The sequence below is a fragment of the Sylvia atricapilla genome, chromosome 2 (assembly GCF_009819655.1).
Source record: "Sylvia atricapilla isolate bSylAtr1 chromosome 2, bSylAtr1.pri, whole genome shotgun sequence".
Taxonomy (NCBI): domain Eukaryota; kingdom Metazoa; phylum Chordata; class Aves; order Passeriformes; family Sylviidae; genus Sylvia; species Sylvia atricapilla.
Genome location: NC_089141.1, coordinates 35420797 through 35447328, shown reverse-complemented (window position 1 = coordinate 35447328; position 26532 = coordinate 35420797). Strand labels below are relative to the sequence as shown.

General features: G+C 40.3%; 1 protein-coding gene across 1 annotated transcript in view; it reads right to left on the bottom strand.

Moving 5' to 3' along the window:
• FAT3 (FAT atypical cadherin 3) overlaps nucleotides 1–26532 on the bottom strand; it is a 326121-nt gene that overhangs the window by 124724 nt on the left and 174865 nt on the right. Inside the window, exon 4 of the mRNA XM_066341305.1 lies at nucleotides 3832–3893. Coding sequence (XP_066197402.1) covers nucleotides 3832–3893 — 62 coding nt within the window. The remainder of the gene's footprint in view (nucleotides 1–3831; nucleotides 3894–26532) is intronic.

Sequence of the window (26532 nt, the reverse complement as noted above, 5' to 3'; positions counted from 1 at the left end):
ATACTAGAGTCTGCAAAACTGTCAACCAGCATTAGGAGGCATCTACAAAATTGTGGGCAGAAAAAAATTGACAAACTGTTTTGTGAGGGTTTTTTTTTCCCCCATAGTTCAAACTCCACTAACATTCTCCACTTCTAGCTACTTCTTTCTAGAAAATTAGCATAACATGAGAAGAGACTGTGAAGTGTTAACATAGAAATTATTAGAAGACAACACATATCTTGAAGAAGGAGGAAGTAAAAGAAGGAAAGAAGAGTCTACTGTATTCAATTATTGAAGGAGGATAAAGCCAAAGCACCTGAAACTTGCACTTCACTTGGAAATACATCACTATTCTCATTCACTTGCAAAGCAAGCACGTAGCTCTCAGGATTGCCTTTCCTCTTTCGGATTGTTATTCAAATACTTCATCCTAACTACAAAATATTTGAGAAAGTCTGTGAAATAGAACAAATGCTTTTGTCTTGCTTCATGTGAGAAAGTAATGTAATCAAGTGGTCATTTTCCTTCCATTTCAGGCAGAACCATTCCATTATTAAGAATCCACTAAAGCAAGAGACCATCCTGTATAAAATCCAGTGACATCCAATTTAAACTTTAGCAGCAAAATCCTACCTGATAACAAGCACTGAATACAAGTTGCAGCTTTGCAAGGCATTATAAATGTCAGAAAAAAATTAAGCCCTCAACTTGAGAGCTTTAAAAAAAAAGCATTGATAATGCCACAATCAATGAAAAACTGGGAGAAGCAATTCTTTTTTTACCCTCTCCTTTCAAAACTTCCAAACAAACAAACAAACAAAATCACCAAAGCAAACAGAAAATTTCAGTTATTATAAAAGGAGTCAATTTCTGACTTCTTCAAGCATCTTTTTCATGCATCAGGGTCTAGACATGTTACTGAACTCCCTTTGGAACAACTTCTTCGGTAAGTCTAAGTCCTGTGACAGCAGCTTGAGGTACCATTAAAAAAACCCATGTGGACACAGGTCCATACATCTAAAGAAGACAATTAAAGGAGGAATGAAGAAGAAATGCGCATCTTACCTGGGCCTCAGTACACATGTGGCAACAGAATTCTCATGCAGCTTTTGGGGAAAGTTACTTACAGAGTTACTTTTCCTAAGCATGGGAACCTTAAAAATACACAGGTAGTCCTTGATGATAATTCATATTTCCTCTGCTGTAGACAGGGACAGACAACTCCAGAACAACTCTAAGCCATCACAAGGGGTGGTCTGGAGACAAGCACTGGCACTACACACAACTACAGTGACTAACATCTGCTATCTTGTATCACTTCATTTTCCTAATAGCTTTGGTGAAAGAGGTGGAAATACCGGTAATAATGAAATTTTTTAAGTAAATACTGGCAAATACTTACAGGGTATAGCGTCTCTGCCAAAGACAGGCTTATTAAAAATAATTAAAAAGTTGTATCTAGGAAAGATCTGTCAGTGGCTCACTGACACTGGGCAAAGGGGACAAGGGTTGCTAGGTCAAGCACTAATCAGAGCTTTTCAAAGTGAGCCAAGTTTGCTCTCCTTTACAGCAGACAGGCTCCTGGAAGAAGTGTATGAAATGAAGCCGGAAGGAAAACACTGCACTGCTGGGAAACCAGGGCTGTCTCCACAATTAAGGCTTCCCCAGGGGGTTAATTACACAGAGACAGACAGGCATTTCAGAAAACCTCTCTCGGTTTGCCACAAGAACAAGCACAGCTTGACCAGGCTGGCTCTGGATCCCAGCCTATGTGTGGATGTGCAGCAGAATGCGCCTCCCAGGAGGCAGCCGTGGGCACTGGGCCAGCAGCAGCTCAAAGGGTCAGTCTGACCACCGGGGCTGTGTCTCCACCAGAGTGCAATTCCCTTTCCCACTCACTGTTCCCAGGTGGGCTTTACAATGTGGTCATATCCACACTTCTGCAGGACACCCTGCTCCTGTGTTTCTCCTCTCTGTCACCACCACTCCACTTCACTCCCCATTCACAAGCTTTGGAGCAGTATAAGACATAAACTTCCCCCTATCGCATCTTCAGTCCCCAAAATCTTGCAGACGGTTATTTTTTCAAGCAAGATACAATTCAGGGGAAAGAACAGATTGACTTGTATGGATGACTAAAGCTAAATTCCTGTAAGTAACTAACTAGCTTTCTTTTTGCTATTGATAGTATCACTCCCCCATCTGTATGGGAACCCTTTGGAAAATGTGTATTTGGCATGTTTCACTGAGATCTCTGAGGCAAACACATCACAGAATTCTAGAATTACGGAATCACAGAATCACAAAATGATGAAGGGACTGATCACTGATGTTGGGAGGGACCTGTGTAGCTCATCTAGTCCAGCACCTGCTAAGCAGATTCAAGTACAGCTGGCTGCGTAGGATCACATCCAGGCAGGTTTTGAGCATCTCCAGAGAGAGACTCCACAACGTCTCTGCAACCTGTTCTAGGGCTCTATCACCCTCACAGAAAAGAATCTGCCTCCTCATATCCAGATGGAACTTCCTGTGTTTCATTTTGCGCTAACTTGTTGTGTCCACCAGGATTACCTGGTCTTTCTCGACAGAGCAAAGGACACTTACAGAGACCCAGGATTCTGAGCAATAGACACATTTCAAAATCAATGCCCCTTTCATTCCATTGTGATCTTTTCTGATAGTATAAACTGGAAAACTTGAAGTTATTGGAAGATATGATTACTAAGTTTACAACTTAAATCTTAAGAAGGGAAAAATCCTTGTATTCCCCTCATTTATGACATGGAATGTGTAAGAATCTACAGTGAATTATCACGAAAAAAACCCCAATCCAAACTTGTAGAGTAATAATCAACCCTTCTCTACCGTGTTCTGCACCAACCAAAATAATTTGGGATTTCTAGCAAGTAAAAAACATAATGACTATGCTAATATGTATTTTACTACATTTTGCTGTCAGAAAGTGATTGCTTTGGGAACTGCTGTGTCCAGATGTTTTTTAGCTTCTACAGATTTGAAGAACATTTCCTAAAATACATAGTAGGGATGATTGATTATGTGGGACAATATGGTTCTTTTTACTTGTACCAACAGGAATAAAAAATTCCTTACTCCACAAATAGACAAAAGAACAGAGTCAAAGAACTTTTACCCAAAGGAAAAACACCCACAGCATGGTGTACAGAAACATGAAAGAAAACACATGTGGCAAAACCAGTAGTTTACAAGTATATCACTCCATATCCAACACATGTGAGCTCCTTATAAAGAGAAACATTCATCACAAGGGCCAAGGGAATGGTTTAGATACTCTTTTTCAGAAGGCAAGTTTTAACTGGAAAATTGTTATCAACAGTCCCAATAACCAAAAAAAGCTAAAAAAAAAATGACTGATTCTGATTATGCAGTGAATGTGAAAAAGTTCAAAGTTTATTTTCATCCAAATTATCAGTTTGCACATTAGATCCAAGATGCAAAATTTAAACCAGTTTTACCTGAGAGACTAAAAATCTTGGCAGGGTTGGGGTTGTTCCACATATTTTTAAAAAATATTTTGCTCTGGATATTCTACATTTCTGTCATAAACAAAATTTAAGAGCTACAATAAAAGACTTAACTGAAGTAGATTAGAGGTGGAAAATAAGTGTTCAATTTTTGTTAAATTTTTTCCTGTGCTTGCGAACTGCAAAATGTTTTATTTCTTCTGTATAATCAGGCAATTCCCAGCTTTGTGTGAGTCTGTTATAAACGAAGAGAAAGGAGAATACCTCTCTCCTGGAATAGGAAGAAGTGATTTTAAACTACAAAAAACAGCAGACCTCTTAACATATACTTTCCCCTTAAACTTACCTCTAAAAAATGCTCTGCTTGCTGTTCCCGATCCAATTTTCTTGATGTTGTGGTAATCAAACCTGTGAAAAAAGGATGATATTTGATTGTCAATAGCCATTGAAAAATACATATCTTTATCAACCTGAATACAAATTAATTTTTAAAACACTCAAAGGGAAAAAAATGTACTTGAAGCTGTATCTGACACAGATCTCTTGACATCTGTCAAGCATTTTATTTCTCAGTTCAACCATTATCACTTTCTGACCAGCAATGAATCTTTAAAGAAAAATGCCATCAGAAGAGTAACTGAGAAACAGCTAACTGTGTGTCTACAGTTAACATGCTACATTTATTACAGTGAATGAAAAAACTCACTAAAGAATCACTATTTGTCTTATGATTAAGAGTTTCAATGAATCATTTGCATTTGACTGAAATTCTTCTGTAAAAAACCTCATTAAAGATTTCAGAGTTCTCAAACAATTAATGGGATAGGATGCTGATTACTTCCACACCAAGAATACTTGACAAAGAAGGTTATTTCTCTAATAACTACTTGTATACATAATGATTTCCAAATGTACTAATTCTAATGCACTTTTCATACTATAATTTCATCAATTTGTTCCATGCTCAAATTGAGTCTTTAAAATAAAGTACTTTTTTACATGAGGATGATCAAGATATCTTTTTTTTAAAGCAGTGCACTTCCACGAATGATTAAAATCTTGTGAGATTTATACCATGGAAACAAAAGGAAACACTTTCAAAGTTCCCTCAAGAAAAGTGATGCACACCTTCTAGGAACATAGCTTAGTTTTTTATTTTGTTCTTACTATAGATTCAAAGGACAGATTTGGGGTTTCCCTCATACAAAACGTTTCTTTGGATAGAAAAATGCATTACGTGCTTGTTTTTTGATAGACCAACTTTTCCAAGAGATAAAGCTGATTTTGGAGAAAATGCCAGTGGGCCAAGTTATTCCGAAGAAACTGTCATCTCTAAGATTACCAAGGGAAACAAGAAAATAAATTCTTCCTGGATTAACTACTCTACTTACAGAATTAACCAAACCAGCCAAGCATCTTAACACAAATCCATGATGGCCCTGAATTCTTAAAAAACCCCTTCAGCAACATCTACATAAGACTCCTAGTCCCAGAAGGCTTCTACAGCTCCAGCTCCCCATATGCTATCACCTTCTCTCCTTGAAGGAATCTATTACCTATTTTGGTGAGAAGAGGAGAAATATTACTTGAAGTAATGGGATGAAATGAACAAAGGGAAGTGCACTCTGCTTCCAGGATTTCAGACTCATTACAAGATACATCAGACCACAGTAGTGACACTCAAGGGGAGGTCACAGAAATTAAGAGTATATCATTACAATTACATGGAAGAAGCTGGTGCTGGCAAAAAGTTGAAAAAACAAAACTGGTATTGCCTGCATCAAGCAGTTGTAAGTATTCAAAACTGTTACACCATATGGGAGACATCCATCTACTCACTGCATGAGTTTAAACAGAAGTGACAGCACAGATGATAAATTGGTGTCATTCACACAAGATCCCTCCATGGCCAGAACTCAAAGATACAGGCAAGAAATTCCTAATAATGAAAGATTTTCAGCCCAAATAAATTGATAAATATTTCAGGTTTGAAATATCACTATTCATCATATGCATGGCCACTATGGATATTTATCAAGCATGACCTAGTCACAGTACGGAATATAATAATTTCTATATTATCTTCCACGTCCTTCATTCTTAATGTGCCATTGTGAACTCTACCTGCTTTCTTCTTAAACAAGAGATCTCCAGATGTAAATTAAAGAAGGTCTCTGTCCTCATCATCTTCTTCAGGCAGAGAAATTCATATTCCTTTTGAAGACCAAGAGCTAACATTTGAAAGTGAGTATCATAAACTCTTAGAATGAATAGAACTTGTCTTTCATTGGTAAAACTAAAACTTCTGCTACTACTACTGCTGCTCCTCACAAAACTGTTATCACAAAGGAGGTTTTTTGTTTCCCTTTAATGTGGAGCCTTTTTGACTGCAATAATTGTCAGAATGCCATCAGATCTGAATTTTCTTCTAAAACAGTTATATGAATACATAGCAAGCCTCTACAACCGGACTGCCTGTATTTTAAATGTAGCAGATCTTGGGAGTTTTAACACTCAGATTTTACAGGTGATCCTAAAGCAGGCAGGTAGCAGACCATCATCATCAGTTCTGCAGATCTAATCGTGAAGTATGTTGATTGTGAACCATCACAAATGCTTGGTTTTGCTTTAAAGACAGCATAAACACCCATTCTGGGCAGTTTCATCAGACTGTTAAAATAATGTGCAGAAATAACTGTTCCTATGTGTGTGCAGTTATGAGGCTTTTAGTTTCCCATTCTCTGTCCCACCCACAATGACACCCATGATGGCCTCATTGCAGCATCCTGGCTGCTCACTGTCACATACATTCCTGCTGTCAGGGAAGGATCACATTGTCCAACACTACTGCTCAAAATATACCTACACATAACATCAGGTCTCAGTTACTTGATACTGTTTATTGAATTATTGTAATGTATTGATATGGATCTGGTTCCTTCAGGTTACAAAACTGTATTTCAAGAAATTATGAAGTGTAATCACCAAAACTGAAAAAATAAATATGCCAGTATTAAGACTAAGACTACCCACAGCTTTACGAGTCCAGCCTCAAAGAAATTAATTTCCTTGGGTTTTATGAAAACCTTCCTGTGTTCCTCCTGTGTTCACTACTCCATGTCACAGATACATAATAATAGCAATATTTAGAAGGATGTAGAACTTTATTTTCTAGACACTGGGGCAACTGAGAAAAACTTGACTTTTCACAAGAGACCATATCCCAGGCTTAGTTCTTATCTAACTGTATTAAATTGTCATACTCTGTTATGGTGTAAAGGCATTATCTAAAGAAAATAACTCACAGAGAAAAATACACCCAAGGAAATTATGTCAGGCTGCACTCCTGGCTATGAGAAAGCCACAAAGGGAACAATGATAAAAAATGACCCTTCCTTTGTTTCCTATCTTATATATGTGCTGTAGCCCTTATGGACACGGCCGTGTGAACAACTCTCCCAAGCCAGCTGGGAAATACAGCACATATTTATCAAAAAATAGCCAAACCACTAACAAGCTTCAGAAGTTGTTGTACAGCTCTCAAATAGCTTCTCTCAAATTTGCAGGGAAACATCATGGTCCTGCTAAAGGCAGGAGATATTTTAACTGTGATCTTTAAGAACATCCACAAAAGTGAAGAGGAAAATTGTATTCAATAGAGAAGTTATTTACAGTAAAACCAGCTGCTTACATGATGACATTCTGCTCACAGAATTTCATACTTTGATTTTGTGAGTTAAAACATCTCTCTCTTAATCCTGGTACATCTGTTCCTCAGACCACATAAGTGAGTTGTTTTGTGAAACTCCAAAACGTTGGTTTGACCAAACATTTCAGCTTAGAGATAACTTGCTATATAAGACCTTGGAGGTCTATACAACTTGCTTTTCTATGATACCTGTCACTTTTGCTGGTGGAGTATTTTTCCCATCTTCATCTTAACAAATGAATAATTATTGTTCTACTCTTGTTACAGAATTTGGAAATGCTGGAAGGTGAACAAGCTCACTCTACACAACATGTCCTGTAATACTGCAGGACACAGTCACAAGTCCCAGCTGATACTGACAGGGGAATATCCTATCAAAACTTCACTGTACACTGGATAAGATCATCACTGTATCCCAAAACATCCCCCTATAAAAGTAAATTTAGCATGTAAATGGAGAAGAAACAGCAATGATCTTCATCTCATCACTTTATAATGTGGATGAGGCAACCAGAGATGTAGGGTGGGTAACAAGGCAGACCTGCTTTAGTGCTTAGATGCAGCCTTAGTGACACAAAAGGAAGAACAGGACCAACAACAAGAAATCCTTAAAATTTTGCCAATACATCAGCCTATACCATCTTCGGCCAATGCATTGTCTTAGAAACAAACCACCAATTATAAGGGCTCAGATGTGTGAGACATTTGAGCAACACTTAGCAGTGGTGCTTTGGATAATGCTTTTAGCACATTGAGATGTGCTAAAGAAGGGAAAACTTCAGTGGAAGATCAAAACCCATCTGAGATACTTTGCACTTGGAATTAGTGAAGCCTGCAGTTACTACAGTGCAAATGAAGAAACATAATTAATCAACAAACAGTAGCTTGGTGATAGGTCTGATGTCGTAGGAGTAATGCCAGGCATGTGTGTGGATGAATGCACATGTGTGTCTGTATGAACATGACATAAAATCAGGAATAGTTACAAATTCAACAGTATGACTACTGCATTATAACTTTTTAAGTTTTATTTTAGAATTTGATAATGATCAAAGGTTTTAATCCATGCTTTGCCTTCAGTTAGCTCTCGTTTCACAGAAGGGTGCTCACAGAAATAAAACCTCTGGGTGCCTGTGTGTGCTGAAGTAGACACACAGTGCTACAGAAATACATACATACATGTATACAGTATGTACAAATATTAGACTATGTATATGTATGTGTGTGACATTTTGCATCCACCCTGTAAGTTGAATATTAAAAGTTATCCTAAAACACACATATTTACAGAGGTATATTTAGCTCTAAGGTTTACTGATGTTCATTCTTTCTATATATATGCATTATTTGAAGTATTTTGTTGAAACAAATGAATTAATTCAAATTCAAATTTCTTCTGTGGACTTAGCCATAGAAGAAAAATTCATAAAGGGCTGTTAAGTGCAATGGCTATGGCAGAGGAAATCTTGAATCATTGGAGAGTTTGAACAGTATTATATATAGGGAAGCACTGCTCTGGGTTTGCTTCTTCTGATGCTTATTCTCTACACATCCAAAACAGCCCATGGCTGTAGGTGTGATAGCAACTGAACTGACCCTTGACTTAGAAGAAATTCACATATTTTTCAGTACTACGGCACTTAGGGACCAAAAATTAGTTTGCCACAGGCTATTTTCTGACACAGATTGAATTTCCCTAATACGGCTGTGAAGCCAAGGAGAGTTCAATAGCCTTCTCCTTATGAAATTAAATTATTTTCATTCAACCTGTGGATGGATAACCTTACCTGAGCTGTTTCCTGAAGTACTGCTTAAAAGATAACAGAATCTGGTATGGAGAGACAGCATATTTTACAGCTATCTCTGGAAGTGCTGCAAATTTTATAGTATAAGGAGTATTTTTTTAAAATTAAATTCTGAAGAACTCCTTTATTGATTTTTCATTCTCAAACTTCGTTTAGGTGAAATATGGAAAAAGTGTGAGACAGGTAACAAGCAGGCTAAAGTAAAAGAAGCCAAATAAATTTCTCTGTTTTAAGATGAAGACTGTGCCTTCAGAGAGATAGGAAGTTGAGAAAGAAATAATAACATCCTCTTCCCTGGCAAAAGATTAATAGGATACAATTTACTGCATGTTTTACTGTCCATTGACTTTTTTTTCCTGCTATGCATATTCATAAAAACCATTTATTAAGAAAATACAAGTAGGGGAAGGGATGGACTGGAAGTGCAACAGGGGACTTCAGGTTATTATGCAGGGCTTAAACACAAGCTCAGAAGATACTGCCTGGCTCCAAGTCATAGCAGTACATGCTTTACACCCTTCCCTCTCACAGTGGAGTCAGGATCTTTGCCTGGGACTGCCAGGCAGCACAGGGCCATGTATGTCCCACAGCACACACACACAGATGGTCTGGATGGATTAGCTGAGGTCTAACCTGAAAGATTTCTAGTCTCTAGGTGATGAGGGAAACTTTCTCCTCATTCAGATATTGATTCTCATTTTCAAAGAGAAAAATTTCGAAATGGAAACAAGAATATAATATTAGACACCTTTCTCCACAGAGTTCTTGTGTCCTGTGAGATGCTCCGAGCATCCTGCAACACTGCACCTGTCCTGTCACAGTCCAAAGTGGGTGTGATTCCCAGTCTGCCTTTTTCAAATACTCTAAGGAACAAGTATACAGAAAGAAAACTACAAGGAGATATCAAAGGAAACATTCTGTAGAGTTAGCCCTGAAAGCTCAGAAGAACAATGCCTTGGGACTATTTGCTGGAAACACAGGCCTTTTAACCCTACCAGTTAAACAGACAAAAGGAATAAGTAAAACAAACACTGTTTTTACAAAAATGTTCCATAAATTCAGTGACTGGTTATACACACTGCTCATTCACTGAAGCCCCAGGGCTGAATCAGCAGAAATTCATATGGGAGTTTATGGGTTTACTAGAAATCTGCAACATTTATTAACATTACACACAAAGGTATGAAACAGCCTCTCCATGCATTTATGAACACAGAAGAGAGTACGCTGCTTCTGAGAAATACAGCCGTCAGCTGTCAACTGCCCCACTACTCTTTGAAAGTAAATTTAAGTCTTTAGATGGATAAAAAAAAGGGCAGCCACAATAAATAGCATCAGGATTTGCACCATATATTCAGGAACGTAAAACTATCGCGTATTCCTAACCATGGAAATGTCAAAATGAATAGCAATAACCAGGGTAATTCTATTATCCACAGGCAGTGAGAGGCATTGTAAACACTCTAACAGCACATTCATCTCCTGCAATAAATTAGGGATCGACAAAGCAAAATTGAATTTCAAAGATAAATGATAGAAAGCTACGTACATTTTACTTGGAGATGTAAACAAACATATCATTTTATATAATTACACATGTAAACCTCTAATTTAGAAAGACTGTATTCTGATCTAAATGAATGATACTTCATTGAACAAGAAAGAGAACCCACCAGGCGAGCCTGTGCAATTACGTGGAGGACTGCTGCTTTATTGTTTTTCCTGAGGTGACAATGAGAGTGGAACGACCTTTTTGAAACAAGCTAGGTATAAAAAATGATTGCTTTTTAAAAACAGCTACATTTTCTAATGCATGGTTATGTCAGAAAAAAAAAAAAGGAGAAGCTGAAGCAAAACCTTTTTGTTCTTCTTTCCTTGTCCCTTCTGTCTCTCGTTAGAGAGTTCCGTCAGCTTATTGCTGAAAATATCAAAACTCTGAACGAAATGCACAGCAAACATTCACTTCAATGAAGATTTTGTATTATGCTTTCCTTTAAAGGCAGATTCTCTCTTTTTTTTTGTTCCTAGAATATGTTTAAAGTGACAATATGGTGTGCCAGTCTGTTCTGCCTGTAAAACAGGGGACTTAGAGGGACTCCCTTTCAATTTTTCAAAACTCTTCCAGTGCAGTCCCAGGCAACTGCAGGCAAAGCCACTACTTTTCTAAATATTCTCCACTTGTGTAGTGGCCAGGTTTTGTGTTCTGTGTATTCCTCCTGGAAGGTTATTTGCACATACGACTGTTGAATACCCTGGTTTCCAGTCTGCATTTATGAACAATTTGCACCTTCATTTTGGTCAACTAAACAAGACAAGCTCCCTCTCACCTAATAAATTTGCTGTTACCTTTCCTGCATTACAGTTCCCTCCTAAGCCTGATGGATGGAGAACACTGTGCTCCAGATAATACACAGTCACAGTAGAGCAGCCTAACTACTGATTCCTGTGGATGCATCTAGCCGGGAGCAGCAATTTCATATTAGTCCTTAATTACACTGTTTAGTTTACTCCATTAGTGAATTTCTACTCTTCAAACTCCCAGAGATCCTTTCTTTGTTGTTTTTCTTTTTTTCTTTTCCCCAGACCTTCTGGTTTGGATGACGTCTTCCAACCCTGGATGAGAGCAAACTCCCTCTTTTGAAACCAGCATCACTGAAGAAACCACCAAATAAGATCATTTGTCTAGCCAATACTTGAGATAATCTGTTAATGTATGCCCTTCAGCATGCAAATTCCTTATTCAAGACTCATCATTTTTATTTCCTCTTTAGCCAGGCCCATACGCAGCATCAATTCAACAATTAATCTCCACGTCCTCCTGCCTCATAAATTCTGCAGTGCAACCGTATCAAATGCATTACTGAAGTCCACGTAGATGACATACAAAGTATTCCTTAGAACATCATTTCTCTTATCCATGACATCAAGATAGGCCAATACAATTTACTTCTGGTAAACCCATGAGCACCTTTATCCCGTTTTCTATTTATTTTCATGTTTTTAATTATACTGTCCTTCAAAATACTTTTCAAAGCCCTGCAGTTGACAGAGGTCAGACAAATAGTTCTGTGACTGCAAGGCTTATTTCTTCACCCTGTCTTCCTGCTCTTTGGTGCTGACATTTTATTTGTTATCTCCCAGCTGCATGGCTTAAATCTCAGATTTTATAATACCCCTCGGTAGGTTACTTGCTACAGAAGTTATATTTAAGGAGCCAATTCTTTCCCATTTCTGGAGCAGAAATTATCATAGTTATTCTTACTTGATAGAAGAGTGATGGCAGTGAGCTGCGTTTGGCCAGGAAGAAGCCAAATCCAAACTTGCAGTGGACAACAGGATAAGATCTGCAAAGGTTGCTAGATCAAACCACAGTCACCACCTGACTATGGTCACTTTGGACTGCAAATGGCTTCAGGCACCTCACAGTGATATGCTTCTTGAACTCAGGTGGGATGAAACTCAAAAGTGCAACCCAAAATGCCCGCCCTCTAGAATGATCCCTCAGGACCTACCCTTAAGACTGCAAACAGTCTGCAGTCTGTAGTTGCAATATTTATATGATAATATTCAATGTGCCCAAGCTGCACTGGCTCCTGCAGCACAACTGATGAGGAATTTCTCCGTGCTGTCATTGTTGCCTGAGTCATCTCTTGGGGCTGTGATGCTCTGGAACAACGGAGCAAATGCCCTTGAGGGACTGTCCCACAGCAGCTTAGCTCTTCTAAAACACTTCACAGATAAGTTCATACTTTGTAGGATAAGAAGGTTTTCAAGTTCAAATCCTTTTTTTAGACTCAAACAAATACGTAAGAATAGAAATACCACTCATATCTTCTTTTGCTTTCTTCCCTCCAGAAGCACAGTGCCACCTAAAAACCTAACTGCTAATATGATGCCTCAGCATGGATTTTAACATCTCCCTGCATTGCTTCCATTTTCAGGGAGAAATTACAGAATCCTATTTGGGCTATAATTAGCATATCATTATTAGAGGCAAAAATAGCTATAAATATATATAACTGGTGGCTAGCTTGGCAACCAGCACACATCATCATTAAACAATTTTCTTTAATTTTTTTGTGCACAAAGGCCTTGTAATTCTGCAAAAGCAACGACTAAGCCTAACTAGACTCTGGATATAATTTATGCTAATTAATTTCACTGTTTGCAGGAATGAAGACATGTAATATCTGCGGCAAGGGTGGTGGTGGTGTCACTTTCAGTGGAAAGGGGCCATGCAAATATTCTGCACCTTGGACCTGGATATATCAAGAATTCTTGTTCTATCTCTTCTTCTGGCATATTATGACAAAAGAAGGAAAGAAGAATATTAAGAAGTCTCCAATGTATGCTTTTGTATAATATATGCATAGGTCACAGCATGATGAAGTCCTGGTATTTTCCCTCCTCTATTGTGGAGGAGGTGCAGAGGGTGTGCAGGGCGCAGCTGTCAGCTCCCCACCCTCAATCTACACATCCTCATTACCTCTTAAAGAGAAGTGATTTTGCATTTTTCCCTCAACCAAGCACTGTTCTCAACAACAGAAAAACAACACCAGCTTTTGTCCCCAATGTGTTATAAAAAAACCCCCCCAAAACAGGTGCTGATCCCTCATGACCATCGATTGTCCCTAGCTCAGTAAAGCACAATGGTGACAATGGTGCCCTGCGCTACCTGCAGGTTCCCCAGGCTAAGTCAATCTCATCTTCATCTCTAATAAGAAAATGGTTCATTGGTGAGGTGATCTTGCTGATTTGGAGGCAGAACAAAGAGCTGTGGAAAGAAGCCTCACAGAAAAGATATACGGACCTCTTTCACGACATGCAACTCACACTCAGCACTGTCAAGATCTGCCTGCCCCAAGGTGGTCTCCTGCCTGAGAAAGCATCCTGAGACACCTCTGTTAGATTTACAGCTCACCCTCTGTCTTGGTCTGTAACCTTACATGGGGCATTTAATGTTTCCGTGTTTCAGCTTCCCCTCCCATAAAACTGGGATAATGGGTATGTTTCTTTGTAAAGTGCCTTGTGACCTAAAAGGAAAAAAAATACTTCTGTAAGATACTATTAACTAACAATATCTTAAAGCTCTGTGATAAGAGCACTAAGCATTTTCTAAAATTTGTCCTTTTTTTGCTTCTCTGAGCACAGATTTATAAACTGTTTTCAAAGGGTAAAATACAGTGTTAGGTGTGACCCCCACTGCAGTGGCTCAGCACATAACAAATAGCAAAAATGCACAGCAAAACTAGAACAGGAACAGTAGCTGCTTTTCTCTGTGAAGCCCAGTGCCCCAGCCTTGTGAAACAGCTCAGTCCTTTGTGTAAATCCAAGTCTCCTTAGATAACCCCCTCTTGCACAGGTCCCTTTTAGAAATATGATGGACATGGGTAAAACAGGAATGGAAACATGTATGCGTGGAAGCGCTCAAGGAAACAACAATCAGGTTTAAAGGAATGGTCTATGCTGCTAAACCAAGGAGATGTCTGGGGAACATGCTGTTTACATCTGGGCACACAGCTCTGATAAGGTCCTGGCATTGACTTGTCCTCAGGAGATCTGTGGTTTGGTGACAGGATGAGGGTAACAAGGTTCCAGCACATCACCTATATTATCATGCTAAGGACAGATGATGGCCTTAAAGAGATTCAGGATGAGACAAAGAGAGTCAGCAGTGAGTTACAGAAGCAGAAATAAGCCAAACTGCAATGCAAAGTCCTGTTAAGTGCTAAATGTTTTTAGAAGACCTGTTTAAAACAAGACCTGTTCAGTTCCTCATAAGTCATGAAGAACCCAAGAGACCCAGTGAGGACTTAGTTTCTCACAAGGGTCATCTTCGCCACAGCACTTGGATACCTATGCCTTGGTGTGCAGAGTATGAGAGTGTAAGAAAAATCCACTACCAGATCAAGTTAAATAAAATAAAATGCTCTTCTGCCTTCACGAGGTCTCACGCTGAGTTGTTACAATTAACTGTGACACTCTCATTTCAGCTAGTTTTAATCTAGGCAACTTCTCACTAAAATGGATGTCATGTTTAACTATCCTGCTGACCACAAGCCGAGGAGAACCATGAGGATAATACATCCACCCATTGTGAAACCTATTCTGTGCTAACCTATCATGACTCAAAAGCCGGTTGTTATTGCACTACTGGATACAAAGGCTCCCAGGCAGAGTGGGATGCTTGGTGTGCTCATTTGCATCTCATTACCCAGCATGCTCTTCCTCCTCAGTGCTATTCTCATAGTGGCATTGTTGTCCGAGCCCTGGGAACAAGTGAAAAGATTCGGTGACTTCGGATGCATGCAGTTCTTTTCTACTTGCTTTGCTCTCCCTTTATAATGAAGGGCTTTGCAAAGTAGTTAAATTGAATCGATTTTCCATTTTTAAGACTGTATACGTGTGGGTTTGTTTTTTTGTTTTTCTTTTTGGTTTTGATTTTTTTTTTCCCCCAGTAGTTTAAGCTATCAGGAGCAAATCTTGAATAACAAATAAGATTACAGAAATGTGAGCCTAATGTTCCTCTCTACAAGGCACTCAAGCATGAAGGTTTTGATCGAAGAGTAAGAAATGAGATTTAACTTCCTTCTGATTTAAGTTTCATTTGTACAAAGAACCTGTTTCAGCAAAATGTGATTGCAAGCTCATTATTCAGTGAAGGGCAAATATCTTCAATTGCAATCTAGTAAGATCAGCAGCTTTTTCTGTGTTACAAGCCTCAGTGAAGAGAACTGAACATACTGGCTTCTGTCATTGTCTACATCTGAGACTGTGATGATTTCACCCTGTCCAATTCATTTCAAAAGCTGTAGCTTCCAATTAAATGTATAAGTTGTCAGCCAGAGTAAGTGTCTATCATTTGAGCCAGATCAGTTTTGGTTTCTGGCAGTTTTGCTGCATCAAAGGGTTGATTTACAGATCAGTTACATTTTTTTATAGAGTACTGAAGGGAATAAAACTGCCTCAAACATGGGACTCAAAACAACACTGAGCTACCTGTTTTCCATAGTTTTCAGTATGTTTTAACAAGTTGGAAATAAAACTTCATTCCTTACTGACTTGATAGTTTTCAACATGCACTTTAAAATAATAATAATAAAAAAAACAAACTCTAGGCAAATCTAAGAACCTTAAAATCATGTTCTTTAACGACATCTAGCACACAAAGATTACATTGTACCCTATAAATGTCAATGAATTCAGCACTAAAAGCTTGTGTAAGGTATGAGGTTGGCCCCTTCTTGGGTTAAAAAGACTTCTTCCATTTTACAGATAAGGAATCTTAGCCATAAAAGTAAAACTATGTGTTGAAGACTGGTGCTATGCATAACAGAAGCACATTTAAAACACTTCAGTCTGTCAGGTTCATGCTTTAGGAACCTGAGCAATTTTGAGAGTCCTACTTGAGATAAATAATGGATAAATGTAGGTAAAAAATACATGGAGTCTCTATGCAAGGAAAAACTATGAGTTTTGGGGTTTTAAAGGCTAAGACTCAGTACCTCCTTAATATATGCAGAGCATGGCTTCTTGGGCTCCTTGTGGCAGGAGGCCGAGTGGCATTTCACAGCAAGATCCTGTGACAGTGCTTTGAAGTGTTTGTGCTGTATAACCCCTGATGAATCAATTAGGCTTCCTCACTCACCCAAATTATTCTTTTTACCTGCAGTATTGTTTTTACTGCAATAGCACAGCCCTAAATCGAGAAACTGCTCCTGTAGGAGGCAAAAGGATCAGGTTGTAACTGCTGTAGGTAGTGTTTGGTGAAATTGAAACACCCAGAAATAAAAGGTAAATGGATAAGGTTTTAAAAACATTTAAGATGTTTTAAAATCTTAAATTGCCATCAGGTAGCTTTTTAAGAGCCTATATCTACTGAGCCACACTGAGCTAAGAGCCACTGTGCGGAGAATCATGGAGACATGCAGGAGATGGGAACAAGAGACTGCAGACTTCTTGGCAGCTGGGATGGGGCTCCATCAGAGTCAGGACAGCCACAAATGTAATCCCAGGAACTGAACCCCACAGTCTGCAAAAGGGCCATGATATCTGGTAACCATGACAGACAGAGCTGAGCCAACTGCTGAGCATCTGGGCAGTCCTGGTGGCTACTTCAGAGTGGTGATGGTGGTCCAAAATCAGGAGTGCACAGAGAGCTACAATGGCCTTTTCTCTTCCGGAAGAAATGCTTGTATGAGCAGGCAGAAATGAATCAAGGTAGCCACAGTGTAAAGTAGCAAAACAGACAAGAGTTCATTAAAAAGTAAAATGAGCAAACAGTTAATTAAAAGTTCACTAAGACACCCAATGTCCCAAAACGGTTTTGCTTTGTCAGTTAAAGGAAGGAGGACAAAGAAGTGAGAGTAAACGCATTTTTAGTACATGGATTTTTCCAAGAGTCAGTAATATTTCAGCAGCCACACCACCAAAACCTCTCTCAAATCATGGGCCAGCACAGGTGCCATGGAGCAGAACAGGACCCTGCTTAACCAGGACAGGTAAGACTCAATGTACTTGCATCCTACCCAGCTGACAAACATCCTTGTACAGTCAAAGCACAGACGCAGGCACCTCTTAAGCATGATTTATATGTGGTTTTTTAGATATCAAAACTAAGAGAGGATAAAATGTAGTTTAGAGGCATCTCTCCCTCTCCAGTCACTATAAAGGCAGTTTACAGATGGTGCAGATCAATACAGTTTGGTAGGGTGAGTCACAGTCTGTGTTCTAAGAAAAAATCTCCATGAGGCAGATAAGGGAGGCAAAATGGGATTGTCTCTTACCCCTGCACATCCTACTGGATTTGGGGTATCAGCATGGCATGTATTAGAGCAGCCCCAGAAAGCTGTGAAGCAGCTTTCCATCTCTTGTTTTAGGCTACATCACTCTTTTTCCCATCACTGATATTTCTCCGGGAGGGTCTGCTGGGTGGCCCTTTGCCTGTCTCTGTGCAGGAAGGGACCTCTCCCATCCCCTGGCTCAGATGGTTCCTCCATCCCTCAGCCACTGGAGTTCAAGGAGGGAAGATAGCACCTGCGACCCCTATTTCTGCTGCTGCCATAAATTCAACTTCCCATTAAATTTTTATTTCTAGGTCAAGACAAGAATGATAGATTAAAAACAAAAATAGCTGAGCATTCAGTATGGAAGCTGCTGCAGCACAGCACCTCCAGCCTGCCAGAGCCCAGACAGCCTCCAAGTATGCCAGTTATTGATTTTGGTACCAAAACATTTACACTGGCACAACCCCCAGTGAGTGTAATTATATGGGTATAAAGGTGCTTTATACTAGTGTAGATTATGAGATAAACAAGCTCATTTATACTGCTGTAACTGCGTTCACTTCGGGGTATTTGTACTGCTTTAATGATACCAGCGTACTTAGAGCAATACAAGTTGTGTCTACAGACAAGACCTCGGCCTGATGGTAATTAACACGGGCATTTCCAGCCACCCTGAGCAGCTGAGGTTAGTGTTAGAAATAGCAACTGACCCATAACAATTTGCAACAGCATCAGAAACCTCTATAAAACAGCTCCACCTTCAATTGCTTTTTCCACATTTGCGGGAAGGATGTTTATTGTGCCCCTTTTACCAGGAGGCCCCAAGAGCTAAAAGTTGCTTGTGGCCGCTTTTCTCTTGGGTCTGGACAGCAAAACAAAAAGAAAATAATCAATTCACCCAGTGACATTTCGCTGTGAAAGAGCGAAGGCAGCACAAAACCGCTGACAGAAGCGGTGGTTAACCCTGCGCTACCCTTATTGTTCCTCATTCACCAGCTCCGAGCGCCGGAGCACCCGCGGAGCACGGGAAAGGGGCTCTGCCATCTGTTGCCAGGGCTGACATCACCCCTGTTTGCTCAGGCATCGCTCCTCGGGCCCTGCCTGCATCATTAATCAGCACCAGCCCTGCGCTGGCCCATTCGGCAGCGCCTCGGCTGTCAGCTCTGGAGAACCTCGCTGCCGAAAGGAGCTGCCAAAGTGCTCGGCCTCACTCGGAGAGAGGCTTGGATATACATCAAGATCGCTTCAGACAGAGTGTTTGTCAACTCATCCTGGGAGAAAGTGTGCCCTGCATAGTACACAACTTGACAAAGGGAGGAAAAACAATCTCAGAAAACCACCCCCATCTGGCATAAGCGCTCTCCACAGGTTAAACTTCAAGCCACGGAACATCAAATTGCTCTTTCCCTGAAACCAGGTTTGCCAAGAGGCTGAACCCTTGGCATCATCAAAGTGATAATGGATACACATCACTTAATTTTTTTTCCCTGAATAATACTAGCACAATCTCACAGGAAACAACAAAAAAATTCCTTAACCAGGAAAAAAAAAAAAAAAAAAAAAAAAAAAAGGAGATTTAATTAAAAAATGGGCTGCCAATGCAGATAGGGAGCAACGTTTCCATAGGACAACTGGGAACAGAGGCATAGAGGGGCTTACTGATTTCCTCAAGGTCAAACACATAGAAATGCACAAGCAAGGAAAGACTGAAGCACTGACTACAAATACTACAGCAGCACAGACACCAACTAAACATACGGACTACCCATTTCCAACCATCTTCTGTTTTCCCAAATGTCCGAGTGGGTCATGCAATACTAGCATAAACAAAGGGCACATCATGTTGGAAATATGTAGGGCATAAATATGGAAAACTACATATTTTGAACATATATTGAACTGACATATATTGAAAAAATTTCTGGAAATACTCAAATGTCTGTAAGGAGTTGTTTTGGGGTCTTTTTCTTAGGCAAGAAGAGAGGAACACAAATACAAATCTCTTTTACAGGCAGCAGATCTGTTTGAAAAATTAGTAATACTCTAATCGTGAAACACCAGATGAGAGTCATCTTGAGACTAAGACATTTGAATTTAGGTGTCTGCATGTGATCTAGAGAGCTCATCGGTGCGTGTTCAACTCGGTTTCCTACACATCAGCATCTATGGCTTTGGGTACATCTGGCTCCTACAGCCATAGCACCCGCAGGATTTCTCATTTAGCACTCCATGCCCATATCCGGAGTGCTTTTCTCCCAGTTTGATGGGTAAAAAGAAAATGTTGCACTTCATATATGCTCCTGCAACACAGTGATGGGGACAATTAATTTAAAGAACAATTCAGGTTCCCACATTCAGTGATTTTAATTTAATTTTTTCTTATATGGCTCTTTTCCAGACCCTACCTGGCATCAAGCTAATTCATACCTTCCTACACTGCTCAGCACTAGTGATAGACTCACTCCCATGTGACTTTAACAAAATCGGGCATCAAAGGAAGTACTCTTCTCACTTTCCAGCAGTTGTGAAGGATTTTTTTTTGTTAAAAAAACCCCAACCAAAATCCGCTCACACCTTTTCATTACAGTGTTTTTAATTTCAGTATTTTTTCTCTAAAACTAGGAGTTTGGATTTGAGGATCCCACTGTGCTGTCTAACAGTTTCTTTTCATGCCTTAATGTAATTCAAGTTCTCCCAAAATCTCACAGACAAAACCTACTGCTCAGAGGAAGCTGTCTCAGTGGGTTGTCCATCCCAGGGGAGTGGAAGCTGTAGTAAAGGCATTTAGACTGCTTCTCAAAAAGAACAAAGAAGTATTTAAAATGTTGACTTTTGACCCCCCCAAAAATCAAACTTGTATTTTTTAATGGGGAAACCCCTCCCTCCCAAACCACAACAAAACCACTCAGTCTCTCCTCTCTTTCTACAGTGATATATTGGACAATGCTCTCAGGCACATGGTGTGATTCCTGGGGGTGTCCTGTGTAGGGGCTGGGTTTTAGGTCCATTCCAGCTCAGGGTATTCTACAATTCTGTGATTCTATATAACTTTGAGGCATGTCACCAACTGAAAATCCTCCTTGCAGAAGGAGTTTCTTCCGCTGATAACGTTTGGTTTCTCTAGTACTATTATCCCTTGATAATAGTCCAGCCTGGAAGGACAAAGAAGGCAAGTCAGACCCCAACTAGCCCTTAAATGAGTGTGTGCTCAGAGTTGCAAGCAGATATATCTATTTTCTTGCTTTTCTCAATACTCATCCACCACGACAGCAGCTTCTGAGCACCAACAGCTCACTTTTTCTCTGTCCTCTTATCCTTAAGAAGGAAGCAAAGGGTTGGCATTGGACAAGGGTCTGCAAGAGAGTACTGTATCTCCATTCTTGCTCCAAACTGCCCTTTCCACAGGAATGATACCATCAGAATATACAACCTTAAGTGGAGTTGTTTGATAGCTCTGCATTAAAACTTCTAAGAGGAAAAAAAATTAAAAAATCACATGCAGCGATTTCATCAGACCTACATCATGGCAGCACCATGTCACAGGAACAGTATTAATATTTCAGTTGATACGATTCCAAACACCCCAGGGAACAAAAGTCATCTTGTCTGGTTTTGGCTAAGTAAATCTGGGCGTCCTGTCTAAACCCATAATCCAGATTTCTGCTGTAAAAACACACAGAAGGGCCTGCTGGGCAGTCTGGACTGCCTTTCTCTCCAGTACCTACAGATCCAGTCTGCATGCCTGGCTTAGCCCAGAAGCCTAATTCAGAAACAGTGATACCAATTAAATAAGAGAAGACCGAAGGGAGATCTTGTGGCAGTCTAAAACTTCCTCACCAGGGGAAGCAAAAGGCAGGCACTGATCTCTTCTCTGTGGTGACCAGCGACAGGACCCAAAGGAATAGGCTGAAGGTGAGTCAGGGGAGGTTTAGGCTGGGTATCAGGAAGATTCTTCATCCAGAGGGTGGCTGGGCACTGGAACAGGGTCTCCAGGGCAGTGGTCACAGCACCAGCCTGACAGAGGTCAAGAAGCGTTTGGACAATGGTCTCGGTGGTGTGACTCTCGGGGTGTCCTGCGCAGGGCCAGGAGTTGGACTTGACAATCCTTTGTGGGTCCTTTGCAGTTCAGGATGTTGTGTGATTAATCCCATCCTTCATTGCCAGCATCACCACCACAAAAGCTGTCCTAATCACTCTTTGCTCTCCTCTCTCCCCCCTTGCCTATTCCATATATTTAGCAGACACCCTGGGCAGCAGCACGCTGGTATTCAGGAGTCTTGGGTTTCTTTTTGGCAACTTAGTCCTGAGTTTTAGCTGTTTATACAGGAAGACTTAATGAGTACAGTTACTTGTGTGAAAACACAAGCATCTGTGGTTGTGATTATGGCTAAATTCAGCCTGCAACCTCAGCTGTCAATAGTATATTATCTTCTAAAAAATATAATAAATCACATCCTCTAATTATAAAGGGACCATTTTGAGAAGCCTGAAAGAGGTGACCTGCACCTTCTGGGCGGTGAGTGCGCTTGCTGCGTGACCTTCCCGTCACCCGCAGCCTAACGAGGCGGAAATAATTGGGAAATTCCCTCCGATGTCACCTCTCGGATTGCGCTTGCCGCTTCTCAAGGCTGTCATCGCGCTGCCGCCTGCTCGCAGTAATCGCTGCTGGCACAGAACCTGCTCGCACCACGCTGCATTATTAGCAAGCTGTCAGACACCGGCACCGCAGAGCCCCCGTGCCAACACGCGGAGAGTTATAGGGGTAATAATGTTGTTTGTTAGGTAAAAATAACTGAACTCTTAGAGTAAAAATAAAACCACAACAGAAAACTCGAGTCTTTGGTTGAATGCTGTTTTCTTTCTTTCCCGGTGTCAAGCTCAGGAATGGGTTTATGAGGTGGGTACAAGCTGATGTTGAAGGGTAGTGATTTATTTGCTGAATTCTCTCTGCAAGCCCACAAGGGTTGCTAGGGGCAAATACTTGCTATGTTATAATTGCTTTTTATAGGCCAGATAGGCCCTGAGTAGGGACTTGAACACAACCTCCAGCCCAGGGAGAGCAGCTCCAGGAGGCACCATGGCTCAGACACACACTCCTGGGCCCCACTTACCCGCACAGCTCCCTGCCATGTCCCCAGGGCAGTCACCAGCATGGACCGATGGCAGTAACACATCCTGGCACAGCTCCCTAGGCCCTGGCTCCCAGGGAAGCCCAGAAGCAGGAGGAGAAGAACCCCACACAGTCCTCATCCCCCTGCTCCAAGCACAGGAATGGAACAGTGAGCAGTGACTCTCTGCACACTACACCCTGTGCTTGGAGCAGCTGAAAAGGGAGCAGGGGGATTCGCACTCTCCCGTAAAAAATATCCATCAAAAGTCAAAGTCCAGCTGTCAAACAGTTAATTCCTTTATACCATCTCCCCCTACATAAGGAACAGCCTCTCAGTTCAGTTTTCAACCTAACACCTCATTCAAATCTCTCCTGGAGCCCATAAAAAAATCTGTGAAAGGCAGTAAATATTTCAGGAAGAACAAGTCCAAGTTCCTTCCCTGTAACCAGCTCCTCGACATACACTCTCTTCTGCTTCTTCTGTTTCAGTTGTAAACCCAGGATAGAGGAATACTATCAATTTGCAGCAACTACGCCTGTTGAAGTATCACAAAGACAACAGGATAAAGAAACAATTTATAACTAAGTTGAAACACTTAGCAGCTGAACGCCTCTCTGTGCCCATGGTATCAATAACCAAAATTTCCTTCAAAACTTCTAGAATAACCTAGCTTAGGAGCTTGGATCCTGCACCTCACTGCACTGTGCCTTTATCTCTGTATGTAGCATGTGATGGCATTTTTCCAAAGGATATGCACTATATTAAATGGAAATAAAATATGACCGTGTACTTCCTATCCTCTCCAAATGACTGAATTTAAAATTCATTTACAGATACAACTCAGAAAACTGGATAAAATCTGTGTCATTTCCAACACAAACTGAGAAATAGGCATTTGGTGTGTTTCTTGGGGTGTCCTGCACAGGGCCAGGAGCTAAACTAGATGATCTTGATGGGTCCCTTCCAACTCAGCACATTCTGTGATGTTTTTCTGAAACATTTATTGTTTTCTTATACAAACGGTCAATATCTGATCTGAAAGCAGCATTTAAATCATCTTCATTTTTAAACTGTCACTGATGAGAAGAGTTTCACACATGGCCATCCTGATACTGAAGACCTATTTTGCCACTAAGGGCAAAAGTTGGGTAGATTCTGGATCTGTGATCATGACATTTCCTGTCCCCAAAACATCTCTGAGAAAGAATATGGTGAACAGTACATTGGACTTAGGAGTTTTGGCTCTATCATATCAACTCACTAGGTACTTGGCAAAGGGATAAATTACCAGTCACCTGCATCCATTCCACCAAATCTCATCATGTTTCTTAACATAGGAGTAAGAACTGATGTGCTGCTGATGTTTCTAGCTTTGTAAATCAAGGAAAAAGGCTAAAAGGAATGATTAGCAAAAACCAGGTCTTGCACCTGCTGAGCTGCTCCATTCTCCTCCACATCCATGCAAGATCCACAGAAACATCTAGGTCAAACTGTTGTTAGAAACCAGAAAAGGCTGCAGCCCTGCATAGCAGCAGTGCATTGGAATGCTGGCAAAGTCTCCCTCTGAGCCAGCTTACAAAGCAAACAAGTCTGCACCTGAAAGAATTGTAACTGACATTAAGGCTCAGCAGGACAACTAGAGTTATTGTGCTCTTAAGCATAAGGGTAAAAGCAGTATTTAAACAACTATTTTTAATTTTCAGACATAATAATCTGTCGTGCCACAACTGAAGGTACCTTAAAAATGTTTTTACAAGACTGATAAACTGCATCTTCTGAAATCAGATCATTGCTCCATTTTGGGTGCCCCTAAACTGAAGTAACTGAAGTTCCTAATGAACTGTTTTCATAACTGTCCTGAATTAAACTAATGACTTTAAAATGCAGAAAGAAAATATTTCTGTGTTAATATCTAGCACATGGGCACAACTCCTAGGAGTCAGTCCTATCTGCTAAACTCCTCTTTTCACGGTGAGGTCAGGTACAATTTTTACCGTATCAAGTGTCCCTCCTTTCAATCACTGAATGCAAATTTGTGCTTTCTGTCTGATGACTTGATGATTTTAGAGGTCTTCTCCAGCTGGAATGATGCTGTGATTCAATGCTTCGGCACCAATGGTTACATCTCTGGCTACAGATCTCTAGTTCACAGGGAAGGACAACCTACAGCTGAAAGCCACCTACTGCAGCAGAGCAGGCTCAGTGCTTGAGCCATTTCTTCATACCCAGTGCTTGGGAATGCTGCTGGAAGACATTTGGGCAAGAATGTCCACCTCTGCCAGCAATGGAAAAAAGAAATCCACGAGGAGATAAAAAGCTGAAGGTTCCTGAGTGATTTTTATGCACATTGAGGTAATATGAGAATCTTGGCTGCTATCTTTAGACAAACTGGGGAACATGTAAAATGGGGCAGAGTGAAGCAGAACAGTTAAAATTATTGTTTCTCTTTGGGTAGAAAAGCAGGGGAATCCAGACAAGAAAGATATTAACATATGTGTATACACATACAAATAATGAATGCAAGAACAGAGTTCTGAGGCTACAACCTTTATAGGACTTGTGGAGAATACATCAGGCTTCTCTCTTGAGCAAGGATGGTAGGAAAGCAAGAAGCAATGATGATGGTGGCCTCTCTACATGAGGCAGCTGATGGCTAAGACAGACCTGTCTGACTCGCCCATTAAGAAAATTTTACAAACATCTGTACCTGATACACTTGTCAGAACACGATGAGTCCAGATAGTCAGTGATCAGGCTGACAGTTGCATCAGTTTCTCTTTCGCTTGGGTAGCTCCAAGGAGTAATCAAAGCTGCTGTCAACCAGAAGTCATTATTTAAATTTGGGGATCAAGCATATCTCTTCTCAGTAGTTCCACAAGCACCCGGTTCAGTGCCTGTTTGCAAATGAGTCGGTATTTTCTCAGTGTAAGTTATCTGAGGATTACACTTGTGCTTATCCATCTAGTCTTATGGGATGATTCTTGGACATCTTTTTTTTTCTTCCTATTCCTAATGCATTCTTTGCTTATTTAGTTAACTTGAGGAGTATATCAATTTATTTCTCCCTTACAATTAAGCATTGCAGAGATCTACTTCTTCCTTTGAAGATGCTAAGCTGTCCCTGTAATAGACAAGGATTACGAAGATAATGAAAAATCCTTATGCCATTAATATATCTTCACATGTATACTGTAAACAGCAAAATTAGGAGGTTAATATGTCATTTTGACAGTACTGTTTTTTAGTGGACAGTATCACTGTGTCCCATCATCTCTTTTTCTACTAAACCACTGGGCTACCAAGAGAAGTTTCCAAAAGCCTATCCTCGACCCACGGAAAACAGCTTTCTCTATCTGTGGATAAGATGCAGTTTACATTAAGGACAGGAATGGCTTATGTAAGGTACAATTAACTACCAACACTTTTTAAGACCACACAGCAACAATTCAGTGAAATATGACATCCATTATGGACCAGGAGAATGTACACAAATTTGACTTTGAGGTTCCGTATCTACACATCTTGTTTTTCAGTTTTTGCACAGAATATTTTTGTTCTCTCTCACAAAAGGATGTAAAAAACTGAGTAACCTGTAGCTACATGGACCAATTTTTTTTTTGGCTTTCAGGAGGATCT